The sequence below is a fragment of the Lissotriton vulgaris genome, unplaced genomic scaffold (assembly GCF_964263255.1).
Source record: "Lissotriton vulgaris unplaced genomic scaffold, aLisVul1.2 SCAFFOLD_768, whole genome shotgun sequence".
Taxonomy (NCBI): domain Eukaryota; kingdom Metazoa; phylum Chordata; class Amphibia; order Caudata; family Salamandridae; genus Lissotriton; species Lissotriton vulgaris.
The window spans coordinates 130,763-145,377 of NW_028246725.1; the positions used below are offsets into that span (position 1 = coordinate 130,763).

At 53.2% G+C, this 14,615-nt stretch overlaps 1 protein-coding gene across 1 annotated transcript in view; it reads left to right on the plus strand.

The window, feature by feature from the left end:
* LOC147665769 (trinucleotide repeat-containing gene 6B protein-like) overlaps positions 1 to 14,615 on the plus strand; it is a gene marked incomplete at its 5' end in the record, with an annotated part of 535,565 nt that overhangs the window by 114,615 nt on the left and 406,335 nt on the right. The window contains 2 exons of the mRNA XM_086949498.1: positions 629 to 777; positions 1,484 to 1,654. Of these exons, the coding sequence (XP_086805624.1) occupies positions 629 to 777; positions 1,484 to 1,654 (320 nt within the window). The remainder of the gene's footprint in view (positions 1 to 628; positions 778 to 1,483; positions 1,655 to 14,615) is intronic.

Below are 14,615 nucleotides of genomic sequence, written 5' to 3' on the forward strand. Positions count from 1 at the left end.
TACCAGTGTTTTTCCCAAACCCTGATTCAGTAGCAGAGAGAGCTCTTCACACGCTCGACATAAAAAAAAAGCGTTATTTTATTACATAGACAGGACTAAACCCTTTAGGAAAACAAAACAACTGTTTGTAGCTTTGTCTCCACCTCATAAAGGCAACCCCATCTCCAAAACTGGAGATGCCAGGTGGATAGTCATATGTATTCAAATATGCTATCAAAAAGCAAAACACACTTTAACAATTCCCCCTAGAGCCCATTCAACACGCAAACTAGGGACGTCCATGGCATTCTTAGGGAACATTCTCTTCCAGGGGATCCTCATCAATAGTCATAAGCATTAGAATATTCCCGCCCATGCGCGGGTCCCGCGCATGGGCGGGAATATTCTAATGCTTATGACTTTGATGACGATACCCCTGGAAGAGAACTAGGATTACAGGTAAGTAACTAATCCTTATGTGGCATTGTTTTAATTTTCATTGGAAACAATGGTTGAGAGAGACATTTTGCTCCAGTCTTGATATCAAAATTGGCCAGAAAGTGAGCTGCAAGTTGCTAATACAGACCCCCAACCCCACCCCTGAAGTGCAGACCCATAATGCCTTACTCACTCTCTGCTTATCTTGCAGGTGGCCTTGCTGATAAAAAGTTTGACACCGACAAGCGGGGTCTGAATCTCGGGGATTATAATGACAATTTGAGGAAGGATCGCTCTGGCTTCCGTCCACCTAATTCCAAAGACATGGGAGTGAATGACAATGGGCCTTACTATGAGAAGGTGAGTCATAACAAAACTTGTATTTGTGTAAAGCGCATATTCCCCTTGAGGAGGATCATGGGGATGAGCAGCACATAGCTACTTCTGTGTACTTCTGCTTAGAGCCTTCCAACTTTACTTTTTTTTCCTTTTCTTCCTCCCCTTGACTCTGGTTGTCCTCTAGCTGCTCCATGCCTGGTTCTTGGATGTCTGCCGACTGCCCCCTGCCCAGTCACTGACTGGCTATTAACTTTCCCTTATCTGCTGAGTGCCTTGCTGTATTGCTGCATCTTTTTTCTCATGAGGAACTGCTTCCCATGTATGTTATTGTAGATTATGCCCCATTGCATAGACATTGAGAAAGTATTCTGAATTACTTTCCCTTCGGTGAGTGTTCCAGGCACTGAAGCCTGTCACTTTTGCAGAATTAGTGGGAAAATAAAGCAGGGCCTCCTTACGTCTCTTGTCCCCCTTCTGGAGTATTAATGGTATGTAGATCTTTAGGCAATTTCTCTTCTTAAACTCACCTGTGACCATCTAGTTTGAAGACATGCACTGTGCTTTGCAGGATGGGGTTTTGATAATGCTGCATTCGCAATGCTACTCACACTGGCCTTTTTCTCTCCTCTCTTCCTTCATCCTTCCGTCCCATCCACCCTTTCCTGTCTCTCCTCTTGGGTTCTGTTGCTTGACTAACCAACACCTGCTCAACTGCCTCCCTCTCCAGCTGACTCTGCCTTTCTCCAATCAAGATGGGTGCCTTGGGGATGAGGTATCCTGCTCTCCCTTCTCCCCCTCCCCAAGTTACAAGCACTCCCCTTCCGGCTCCACACTGCCCTCCGTCGGCTTGGGCGCAATCGGCTCTGGGCTCAACCCCCAAAACTTCGCTGCCAGACAAGTAAGGATGCTACTTTTTGGGTGCCTTGCGGGTGCAAAGAGACATGTGTCTCACTTCCTTGCTTGGCGCTGACCACATCTTGGGCTTTATTTAATCACCTTTGCATACCTTAATTTCTTTCATACAATGGTAGCGATGTTGGGACTCTTGCCATGACTGACCTAGACAAGGATGCAGCTAATGCCTTGCCAAGTCAAAGATTGCCCAGAGTACACCATTTCCCATCACTCTTTCGCAGGACTGAATGGCACATCTGTCTACTGCCAACATTTTCCATTGTTTCATTTATGCTATGTACTGTTATTATGTTTTAAAGGCTTATATGCTGTCAATGGCCACTGGGTGCTAGTTAATACATTATATACAACACTAACCAATGTAGTTGTCCTGAGTGGTTCCTATGATGGAAAGAAGAGAATATTTGATGTTTATGATGTATATTTCACAAATTACTGGCCACTTGTTTTTATATCAAAAGTTATAGTTGTTTTATTTCTAGAACCAACAGGTATCAAAAAATATACTGATCTCAATATGAGAGGTCTCAGCTAAGTACTTTGTAGAAAGGCAATACACTTTGTAAAGACAATAGGTACAGGGGTTGCAGTAGGCAACACAATACTACACACAATTTAGCATTGAGCTCAATGGATTTCCTTATATAAACACAGTCAATTACTTTGTAGATTACATTGGTAATTCCAGGACTGGCTCCTAGGTTCAGTCCTGGGGTCTAAGCTAAAAACAGTTTGGCAAAAAGTTTTAGGTATTGTAGTGATTTTTCAGGAATAAAAAGCTATTTTAAAAGTTAACACTTAAAAAAAATTCTACAGGAATCTGGCAATGTTATCCTATGGTAGAAAATTCAGGTTGCAGGTAAAGTACGATCTCGTTACTTTTGTAATCCAGTACTGGTCTTCTGGGGCCAGCATTGGGGTCTCAACTCAAAACAGGTAGGTAATTACGTTTCAGTATTTCGTATGATTTTTAAAGAATATTTTTAGTTTTCAAAGGTAGACACTTAGAAGAAATTTCATCGAAAAGCAGACAATGGATTCCTATGGAGAAAATACAAGTTACTAGTAAACCCGGTAAGGATTACTTTTGCGGTTCAGTACAGGGCTACAAGGTACAGTACTGGCTTCTCCCCTGATCACAGGTGAGTACTTCGGAAGTTGGGTGATTTTATATGAATATTTTTAGTTTCCAAAACTTCACACTTAAAAGATTTTTTGAGTCAAACCAGTCAATGTTCTCCAATGGCAGGTGAGTGAGAGTTTCCAGGTGAGTACTTGGCTGGTGAAGTTAGGGTTCTGGGCATAGACTCAGGGGTCCCCCAGAGTCAGGTAAGTACAGTTGGTTCACCCCCAGCGGCACAGGGGCGCCCGGTGCAGAGGTAGTTAGACCTAATGTTATCCAACGAGGGTATGGGGGCCTCCCGTTGGTGGCTGCTGGCTAGCATGCCACGCGGCTGTGGGAGCTGGGCTCCTGGTCACTTGCTCAGGGCAAATGGGGAAGTAGGATAGGGCACCGGTAGCACTGCCAGGGGCACTCGGGCGGCAGGGTGCTTTTGAGCCGTCAGGCGCTCAATGTTATTCAATGAGGGTATCTTTTGAGGTTGGTAAATCTTACCCCCTGCTGGTCGCGGTCGGAGGGGTCCTCTGTCCTGTGGCTGCAGGCGTCGTAAGGGTCGTCGAGGAGGGTCTTGGGCACTGGACTTCGAGTCCCAGTCACCAGGGGGACGTCCTCGTGGTCCTCGATCACTCGGGCACGGGCCGGGCTCAGCGAGTGCAGAGTGGGTTGGTCCGGAGCTTCCTGGCTGGCACCAGGGGTGTTGTTGCAGCAGAGCCTCTGCTGATGGGAGTCACAGGCTTTAAGAGGGTCAAGGCAGGCAGGTCCTCTGGGTGTCCCAAGGTTGCTGTCCGCAGGAGTCGCCGGGATTAGGCAGGAGCAGGTTCCAGGATCGACAGGTTAGTAGGGCTGGGGCCAAGTCAGTTGTCGTCCTGTTGTTAGCAGCTGCACGATGGGTCTTCTTCCTCTGGTCTTCTTTCTTTTTTTCTTATCGGGTGTGAGAAAGTGCCATCTTTCTTGCATTGGTATACCCCACTTTTTTCTGAACTGCTGACATACTTTGACTGAGTGTGCCTTGGGTCCCTGCCAACCAGGTACCCAGGGCCTGTGTTCCTTCCCTAAAAACTGTGTTGAAACTGAAAGCCAATTGGCATCTCTGGCCACCTGTCAGTCCCTAGTAAATGGTACCCTAGGTACCCGCCATGCCGACAGAACCCACTAGCCTGGCATACTTAAGTCACCCCTCTAACTGGGTGCCCCATGCCAGAGGTGTGGGCACAGGTGCATGAGCCCTGTGCCCCTACAGTACCCAGGGCCATTCCTGGGCACTGTAAGTGCTGTGATGCCATTACGAGTATATGGTTCTGGGAGGTTGTCATTACGAACTCCACAGCATCATAATGGCTACACTGAAGACTGACAAGTTTGGTACCAAACTTCTCAGCACATTAAACCCGCACTGATGCCAGTGTGGGATTTAATGTAAAATGCACCAGAGGGCATCTTTGAGATGCCCCCTGAAACCCTAACCTCCAATCCACGTCTGGGCTGTGTGGCTGCAGAGGCTGCCACACAGCAGCCATGTTGTTGGACCCCTGGGTGGAGAGCCCCCGCTCTCCTGGGCCTGCAACAATGCACATCCTGGGTGAGGTGCTAGGTCTCCTCCCCCAGGATGGGCAGGGGGAAGCTTCAAAGGTATGCCACCTCTGTGAGCTTCTCCAGACCATTTGCTGTTACCAGCAACAGGACCCCACCAGTCCTGACCCCCACTCTGGTGGGAAGACTGGCGGGAAAAACTATGTCAGGAAGGGGTGGTGTGCCAGCCATTGCCAACCCCACGCCTCAGGTGGGGGAGACGAGGTGAAGCACGACCCCGGGCTCCGGCCATCTTGTAGATGGGGAGCCCTGCCCAATCACATCTAGGCTCCTGCCCCCTCCAACAGGAGAGGAGCAGGCTAGGGGGTGTACCCACCCCAGGACAGGGACCTATTGGTCCCTGTCCTTACTCTACCTGTAACGCCCCTACATTCAGTATTTAGGGGCTCCCTGAACCTTCCTTCCTTAGATCCCAAAAGAAGAAAGAGGATCAAGAGGAAGAAGACCTGCCGTGCAGCTGTTAACAGCAGGACGACAACAACTGACTTGGCCCCAACCCTACCGGCCTGTCGATCCTGGAACTTGCTCCTGCCTAATTCCCGGCGACTACTGTGGACAGCAACCTTGGGACATCAGAGGACCTGCCTGCCTTGACCCTCCTAAAGACCGGGACTTCTATCAGCAGAGGTTTTGCTGCAACAACCCCCCCCTGGTGCCAGCCAGGAAGCTCTGGACCAGCCCACTCTACACCCTCTGAGCCCAGGCCGTGCCCAACCGAACCAAGACCACGAGGACGTTCCCCTGGCGACTGGGACCTGAAGTCCAGTGCCTAAAGACCCTCCTTGATGAACCAGATGACGCCTGCAGACTCAGAACCAGGGGCCACCCCAACCGCGACCAGCTAAGGCTAAGCTTTTCCAACATCCAAAGACACCCCTGCACCCGACGCCCTACAGCCCCCTGTGCCCTACAGCCCCCTGTGCCTCCCTTTGGGGTACCTACTTGTGCTCCAAGAGCCCAACTTACCTCTGGAAGTGCTGGTCACCCCTGTACAGTCTCTGTCCCAGAGCCTGCAGCCTTTGATCCTTTTTGACCTTTTCCATTGGATAACATTGAGCGCCCGACGGCTCAAATGCACCCTGCACCCAGCCGCCCGAGTGCCGCTGGCTGTGCCACCTTTGTCCTATCCTACTTCCCCCTTTGCCCTGAGCAAGTGACCAGGAGACCAGCTCCCACAGCCACGTGGCCTGCTAGCCAGCAGCCACCAACGGGACGCCCCCTTTCCCTCTTTGGATAACATTGGGCCTAACTACCTCTGCACCCAGCCTTCCTTGTGCCGCTGAGGGTGAACTAACTGTACTTACCTGACCTTGGGGGAACCCTTCGTCTATGCCCAAAACCTTAACTTCATCAGCCAAGTACTCACCTGGAAACCGGTCACTCACTTGCCTGGCATTGGATAACATTGACTGGTTTTGACTCGAAAATTTTCAAGTGTTGGAAACTGAAAATATTGACATAAAATCAGCCGAATTCCGAAGTACTCACCTGTGATCAGGGGAAAAGCCAGTACTGTACCTTGTAGCCCAGTACTGAACCGCAAAAGTAATCCTTACCGGGTAATCTGTTCTTTCTCCATAGGAACCCATTGTCTGCTTTTCTATGAAATTTCTTCTGTCTACTTTTGAAAACTTGAAATATTTTTTAAAAATCATATGAAATACTGAAACGCAATTACCTACCTGTTTTAGGTTAAGACCCCAGTGCTGGATTATAAAAGTAACTCAATCGTACTTTCTCATCCAGGGGATACTCATCAATAGTCATAATCTATGAATAATCCCCGCCCATGTGCGGGATCCCGGAGCATATAGAAAATGCATATAAATATATATGTATATATATGTGAAACATATATTTGCAGCCTAAAAAACATTTTCTAACTGGCAAAAGTGCCGCAAAATTAAATAAATTAGCATACATACAGTAGTACTCTTCCAAACCCTAAGGAAGAAAGAGAGCAGAAAACATTTGTATACAACAATGCTTTATTGCCATAGGAAAACCAGTAATTGCAGGCATTTGCCAGTAGGCTGCAGTAGAGTATAAAGCAAACAGAGAAAACTGACACCTTGCCTTTAAGGCATTAGAGTAGGGGTACCGTGCCTTTAAGACCTGAAGGCAACCCCGTGCTCCCATGGTGCACCACAGGTGACAGTTGGGTCAGTTCTTTTTTCCGGCTCCTTCTTTGAGGATCCTGGAGCTTGAGCTCTTCAGTTTTCAACTGAAATTGTTTTTTTGAGAGAGTTTTCTCAAATATTTCGACATTTTTTGAATAAATAAGGCTTCTGATTAATTTTTCTGTGGTAACCCACAAGAATTTCCTGTCAGAATGCCTGCTTTTTTTAGGAAATGTCCTTCTTATGACAAAAAGATGGCTCTGAATGACCCACATTCTGTGTGTATTGTGTGCCTTCCATCTTCACACATTCCTGATCAGTGCCATCATTGTAAAAAATTTAAAAGTCGGACTCTTCGCGACAGGGAGAAGATTCAACTTCATGCCATGCAGGAGATGGACAAAAGTCACCAGGTGGGTGCTTCCACAGCCCCTAGATCGTCTCCTACAAGCAAGCATGGCCAAAAACTGCGTCATTCCACCTCTCCTGCCTCCAGAAAGAGGAATGAAGGTCGAAGGTCGACGTCGAGGACGCCGTCGAAAAGGCCCAGATCATCTTCACGACGTCGAAGATCTCCGCCGCAGTCAAGTAAGTCGGCGTTGAGGCGCCATGCTTCGGGCTCGAAGTCCATGGCTGCTGCTACATCTAAGTCTCAGTCGACGTTGAGGCTTCCGTCGACGCCGAGACACTCTCCGCCACCCCGGAAGGGATCGGCGTCGAGAGCTAGGACGGCATCAAGGTCGCCGCTGGCTAGCGGGCCGCCGTCGAGAGGGACTGTCAGATCCCATCCTTCGACGTCAAGGAGGTCGACGCCAGGAAAGGTCGCCGTCGACGCGACGTCGAGGAAGATCATCGTCGAGACGAGGTCGAGAATCGTCGTCGACTCTACGTCATGAAGTACCTCCACCTGATCGACGTCGGGGGAGATCGACGTCGAAGTCTCCGGATCGACGTCAAGGTTCTCAGTCGAGCCTTTCACGATGTGATCGATCACATTCGAGAGCATGAAGACACCGCTCGACGCCGCTAGTCACCCAGACTTCTTCGACGTCGAGGATTTCGCCGTCGAGGGATAAAGTGACGGCAGAGGTGGAGTCACCTGGTTCTAAGACTTCAGGAGGAAAATCATCATCTCCTGGCTTGAACATTGTGCAGGTTTCCCCAGAATCTACGCCCAGATCAGCGGGCAGCTTGATTTCTCAACATCCTCATGGGGCGGTATCTGGACAGAGTAGTCCGGGCTCGGATTACTCCCGTACATATTCCCTTTCTAAGGCCAAGACTCCAGCCAGACCAGCTAGATCTCCTCGGAGTCCCAGGATGTCACCCAGGCCGAGATCTCGAGTCAGATCACGTTCTCCAGTGCGGTCAAAGACACCTGTCAGACCAAAATCTCCAATCCGGCCAAGACCAAGGTCTCCATCAAGACATCGTTCTAGGTCCAGGGACAGTCACAGCAGGAATCGAGACAGGTCCCATAAGAGGCGGCGTACAAGATCTTCCACAAGGTCGTCCTCGACTAGGTCTTCTTACCGAGATTATTCTCCGACCTATTCCTCTACGCCCCCTTCCCGAGTCTCTCCAATTAATGACCTCGCGACTTTCTCCGATGTACTGGTCAGGGGAGCAAAGAAGCTGAATATCACGCTGAACACTCCAGTGGTTCCCACTACTGTGATTTTTGATACCCTCCGTCATCGTACAGCGCCCAGGCCTCTACTACCTCTGGTTCCCGGTCTCCTAGAACCAGCTATGGCTACTTTCCTCACACCAGCAGTGGTGGGATCTGTTCCATCTCGGATAGCCAAAAAGTACAAGGCCCCTGCAGAGGATCCCTTGTTCCTCGGATCGGATCCTCCTGCGGATTCCATCATTGTGGCGGCTGCCATGAAGTCCCATGCAGGCTCTACTTCTTCCTCAGTACCACCTGAAAAAGATAGCAAGCTTATGGACTCTTTTGGTAGGAAGGTATGCAACACCTCTTCTTCCTTTATGAAGGTGGCTAGTGCCTCTGCCTTGCTTGGAAGGTACGACAAGTCCCTTTGGGACTCCCTGACTCGCTTTACAGACAAGCTCCCCAAGGAAGATCGCCAAGATTTTCTGGAGACTTTACAGGAGGGAGGCCTGGGAGCCAATCAAGTTATTAGCGCCGCAGTGGATGCCTCTGACCTTGCAGCTCATTGCTACTCAAGTGGTATTTGTTCCCATCGTTCGGCCTGGCTCCGCCTGACAGGGCTCAAACCAGACACCCAGAAGAAGATTTTGAATTTGCCCTTCAATGGAAAATCTCTGTTTGGTCCACACACGGACGACGAAATGTCCAAAAGGAAAGCTGAAATGGACACCGTCAAAGCTGTGGGATTAGAAAAGCGCAAGGAGTTTAAGAAACGCTTTTGTCAAGGAGACAGGAAGTCCTTCCAACAGAGGGTTCAACCCCCTCAGTGGCAATCCCAGTCTCAGCAGAAGACGCAGTTCCAGCAGCGTCGTCCTGGCAGAGGAAGAGGTGGCAATAACAGACAGCAGCCCACCTCAAAGCAACCTCCTAAGCCCTGAACCATTGCTTCCTCCACGTCTGTTCACCACTCCGGTGGCAGGGAGTGTTTCTCATCATCTGACAGAGTGGGAATCCATTACAAAAGACAAATGGGTGCTGAGTATTGTGCAGCATGGCTACTTGCTGAGGTTCAAATCTCCTCCTCCGCAGGTGTTCCCCCAATTGCAACATCTTCCACGTTACAAGACTCAATTGCTAAGAGACGAAGTCTCCGTCCTTCTAGAGAAAATGGCCATAGAGGAGGTTCCCTCAACTCACAAAAATCAAGGAGTGTACTCCCGATATATCCTGGTTCAAAAACGAGGAACTGTCAAAGAATACAGGCCCATTCTAGACCTTCGAAGGCTAAACAAGTTCATACGAAAAGAAAAGTTCTGTATGCTTGCCCTGCACCAGATCTTCCCACATCTTCATCAGGGGGCCTGGATGTGTGCCATCGACTTGCAGGACGCCTAATTCCACATACCAGTGTTAATCAGGCATCGGAAGTTTCTAAGATTTCAGATCGGACGTCGTCACTACCAATATCGAGTGCTGCCGTTTGACCTGAAATCTGCACCTCGGACATTCTCAAAATGCATGGCGGTGGTGGCTGCTTTTCTCTGCAAAAGAAAGATCTTCGTCTATCCATATCTAGACTATTGGTTGTTTAAGAGCTCCACCCCGTCGCTGCTTCAGAACAATCTGTCGTTCTGCCTCCAACTGATGGAGTCGTTGGGTCTTCACGTCAATCTGAAGAAATCAGTTCTCAACCCTTACCAGTGGATCCACTACCTGGGTGCTTCTCTGGACTCACTTATGGCAAGCGTGTGGCCTTCGGAAAAGAGGTTGTCATCTATGCTCCTGAAGGGTCGCCTTCTTCTGGACAATCAGGCCCCCACAGCCAGACAAGTGTCCTCTCTGCTGGGATCGATGGCATCATGCATTTACATTGTGCCCAATGCTCGCCTTCACATGAGACCTCTACAACAAGCCCTCGAAGATCAGTGGTCTCAGAGATCGGATCAGTGGGAAGACCTAGTCTTGCTTCCTCAAGGAGCCAGGGACTCGATCAGATGGTGGTTGAAACGATCCAATCTTCTCCGAGGAGTGCCATTCCCTCATCTGAAAGAAACACGTTAGTGTTAGATTCCTTACCTTAGAATATCCCCAGGCGTCAGTCTGGATCCGGAAACTTTTGCGTAGCAGTACCCCTGCGCGTCGGTAGGCGTCGTCTGCAGGCGTCCCCTGCGGCTCCGCGTCCGTCGTTGGCGTCGTGCGCCGTGATGACGTCGCTGGAGTATATAGACGCCGCCTCCGCGCGCTGACGTCAGTTCTTCTTTTTTCCGCGCCAGTGGACGCAGATCTGAAGAGCAGTACTCCGGTCTTTGACCAATTTTTTTCGAGTTGTTATCACTTTGTGCCTGTTAGGATGCCTGGGTTCAAGCACTGTGATGACTGTGAGCGCACGATGTCGGTCACAGACCATCACCGCCTCTGTCTCCGGTGTCTGGGCCCCGACCACGACGTGGACTCCTGCGTCGACTGCCGGACCCTCACCAGCAAAGCTAGACGGGAGCGGTCCCGCAAGCTACTGGAGCTCCGGGTGTCGGCCCCACGTCGGGACCGGGAGCGGTCCCGGTCCGGCCGGAGGTCGAGAGAGCGTTCGAGGGAGCGGTCGCGGGGCCGCGCCGAGCGTTCCGGAAGTCGACACCACTCGTCATCCTCGTCAGGTAAGAAACACAAGAGGTCGGGGCGTCGTCATCGTACCCCCGACTCCCCCCGACGCTCGCGCGATGCAGCCGGGGGTTCGGGTGACCCCAACCCCGCGGCTCCGCGAGAGTCGCCGGCGCGGCCTGCCCCATACCCTCAGGTCCCTGGGCACGGTGCGACGCCTGAGGAGATAGAGGCGTTCCTCATGGCCATGAGGGCCCTGTCTCCTCCGGCGGGTTCCACGGCGCCTACGGGCCCAGTGAACCCGTCCGGGGGCCCTAGCGGTTCTGCTGACCCTACCTCGACGCCGTCGGATGCTCCGATTCCGGCGCCGATCCCGGCGCCGCTAGGGCCTTCGGGGTCGACGCCGGATGGACGCCCATCCAACCCGGCGCCGATTCCATCGGGGTTGCCCGCGGCTCCGCCTCCGCGCGACGCCGGTTCCTCGGTGCCGGCTTCGGGCGGCACTGGGGCTCCGGCGCCGGCTCCGGGCGGCGCCGTCCCCTTACCTTCACCGACGCCGGACGCGGGGCCGGACGGGCGTCGCTCGACGCCGGTCCCGGCGCCGATGGGGCCCATGAACCCCGAGGAGCCGGTCTACATCGTTGACTCCGAATACGGAGAAGATGAAGAGTTCGGTGAAGGTTGGGAGGGGTCCGAGGACCCTCTGTCACGCGAGTGCCAGTATGACCCGGACTGGACAGGTGACTTGGGGGATGCCAGTGGTCTGGACGACTCTCCTAACCCTGGTTTGATCTCTCCTCCTTCCGTGGCATCGGTGGAGGGAGCTGCATATTCTGTGGTGCTGATGAGGGCTGCCAAGGCCTTACACCTTGAGCTCCCCGTCGCGGCCGTGAGGCCTAACATCCTCACCGAGGTCTTCAAACCGCAGTCATGCCCACAGGAGCCACTGCTGCCGTTTAATGAAGCCTTGTCGGACGTTCTGTTGGGCACGTGGTCCAGGCCCGCTTCAGGTGCGCCTGTCGATCGGAACGTGGCCAGGCGCCACCGTCCTTGTCCGGACGACCCCAAGTTCCTGTCTACCCACCCCACTCCTGACAGTCTGGTGATCCAGGCCTCGACCTCCCAGTCCGCATTCCCGTCGGCCCCACCCGACCGGGAATCCAAGAGGTATGACCAATTTGGCAAGAAGGTCTTCTCGTCCATTAGTTTGGGCCTGCGGTCTTGCAACACCGCCTGCCTCTTGGGCCGCTACACCCACTCTGTGTGGGATACGGTCGCGGAACTGCTGCCAGAATGCCCCATGGAGGTGCGGGCAAAACTCGGTCAGGCTATGGCTGAGGGCCGAGATGCAGCGAAATATTCAATACGGTGTGGTCTTGATACGACCGACTCGCTAGGCAGAGCTATGTCAACGACGGTGGCGATTCGTCGCCACGCCTGGCTGAGATCCGCCAATTTTTCGGCAGATGTCCAGAGTACATTGATGGACATGTCGTTTGATGGCTGTCACCTGTTCGGTGACAAGGCGGACCACGCGCTGGAACGCTTCAAGGACTCCAGGGTCACGGCCAAGTCCTTGGGTCTCTCGACCCAGCGTCAGCAACCGGGTTCGTTTCGCCCCTTTCGTGGCCAAGGAAGGGGCGCCCCCACACGTGCTGCCAGCCACGCGCCGCAACAATCCTTTCAACGCGGTGGCGGCCGTGGAAACCGCCGTGGTGGCGGTCGGGGACAACGGCGGGGTCAGACCACACCCTCCCCCGCAGCATCTACCCCAAAATCCTCCTAGTCCGTGCTTTCGGCCCCATGTGACGCCAGTGGGTGGCAGGGTTCGCCATCACCACGCTCACTGGCGCACGATCACTTCGGACAGGTGGGTGCTGCAAATTGTCCGAAGGGGCTACTCCCTCCCCTTCGAGACCTCTCCTCCAGCCATGCCACCGCAGAACCACCGTGTGTCGGGGGACCACTTGACACTTCTGCAGGAGGAAGTTACGGCCCTCTTGGCCAAGGGGGCCATCGAGCGCGCTCCTGGGCCAGAAGTAGGGCGTGGTTGTTATTCCCACTACTTTCTGGTGCCCAAGAAGGACAAGGGGGGCCTACGTCCTATCTTGGATCTAGGGAACGTCAACGGCTTCCTCCGGAAGGAGAAGTTCAAGATGTTGACGTTAGCTCAGGTCTTGGCTGCTCTAGACCCGCAAGACTGGATGGTAGCGTTGGACTTGCAGGACGCCTATTTTCACATCCCCGTCCTGCCGGCCCACCGGCGTTACCTGCGGTTCACGGTAGGCCTGGAGCACTTTCAGTTTATCGTGCTTCCCTTAGGCCTTACCAGCGCCCCACGGGTGTTCACAAAGGTGATGGCGGTGGTCGCAGCCCATCTGCGCAGGTTAGGGGTTTCAGTCTTCCCCTACCTAGACGACTGGTTGTTGAAGGCGGGCTCGCCCCAGACAGTCGTCCACCACCTTCAGATGACGGCAGACCTCTTGCACGACCTGGGGTTCTCCATCAATGTGCCGAAATCACACCTGTGTCCCTCTCAAAAGCTCCTTTTCATCGGAGCGGTTCTGGACTCGGCGCAGTTTCGGGTTTATCCTCCGGAACGGCGGGTTCGGGATATTCAGGCTTTGATTCCCATCTTTCAGCCGCTATCCCGAGTTTCGGTCAGGTTGACGCTGCGGCTGCTGGGACTGATGGCTTCCTGCATCCTTCTGGTGCATCACGCCCGGTGGCGGATGCGGGCTCTGCAGTGGGACCTGAAGTTTCAGTGGGCCCAGCATCAGGGCAACTTGTCCGACCACGTCTTGATCTCGGAGGGCACTGCGAGACAACTGCAGTGGTGGCTTACGGACCGCGATTGGGTCAGGGGCAAGTCCCTCTCCCTTCCCCAACCGGAGCACGTTGTCGTGACGGACGCGTCCCTCCAGGGCTGGGGTGGCCACTTGGGAGAGGCAGAGATCAGAGGCATCTGGTCTCCGGCGGAGTCCCGGCTCCATATCAACCTGTTGGAGCTGCGGGCGATTCGTCTGGCACTGAAGGCATTCCTCCCCTTTGTCAACGGGAGTGTAGTGCAGGTGTTCACCGACAACACCACCGCCATGTGGTACTGCAACAAACAGGGCGGAGTGGGGTCGTGGACCCTTTGCCAGGAGGCTCTGCGCCTCTGGCAATGGCTGGAACGTCAGGGCGTGACTCTGACGGTTCAACACCTGGCAGGTTCTCTGAACGCCAGGGCGGACGAACTCAGCCGTCGGTGCTCGATGGATCACGAATGGCGTCTGAACTCGGACGTGGCGCAAGGCATCTTTCTGCAATGGGGAGAGCCTTGGTTAGATCTATTCGCCACAGAAGAGAATGCGCAATGTCATCAGTTCTGCGCGTTGGAGTTTCCAAGACGGCACTCGCACGGCGACGCCTTTCGGCGCGAGTGGAGTTGCGGTCTGTTATACGCCTTTCCGCCTATACCACTTCTGCCCAGAGTGCTGAAGAAGATCAGGCGCGACCGGGCCCAAGTTATCCTTGTGGCTCCGGACTGGGCTCGAAGATACTGGTATCCCGAGCTACTCAGCATGTCAGTCGGTCCCCCGATCCGCCTGCCCCTTCAGGAGGACCTTCTGTCGCAGCAGCAGGGGACGGTCCTCCACCCGAACCTGTCCAGTCTCCACCTCCATGCTTGGAGATTGAGCGGCGGCAGTTGAGGCCATTTGACTTGCCTCCTGAAGTCTGTGATGTTATTCTGGCAGCCAGGCGTCCCTCCACTAAGTCGGTATACGCCTGTCGGTGGAACAGATTTGTGGCATGGTGCACAGCAAAGGCTGTGGATCCTCTCTCTGCCCCTCTTTCGGAGGTTCTTCTGTTTCTTCTTTCTCTTGCCCAGCAGGGCTCTGCTCTGGGCACTATCAAGGGC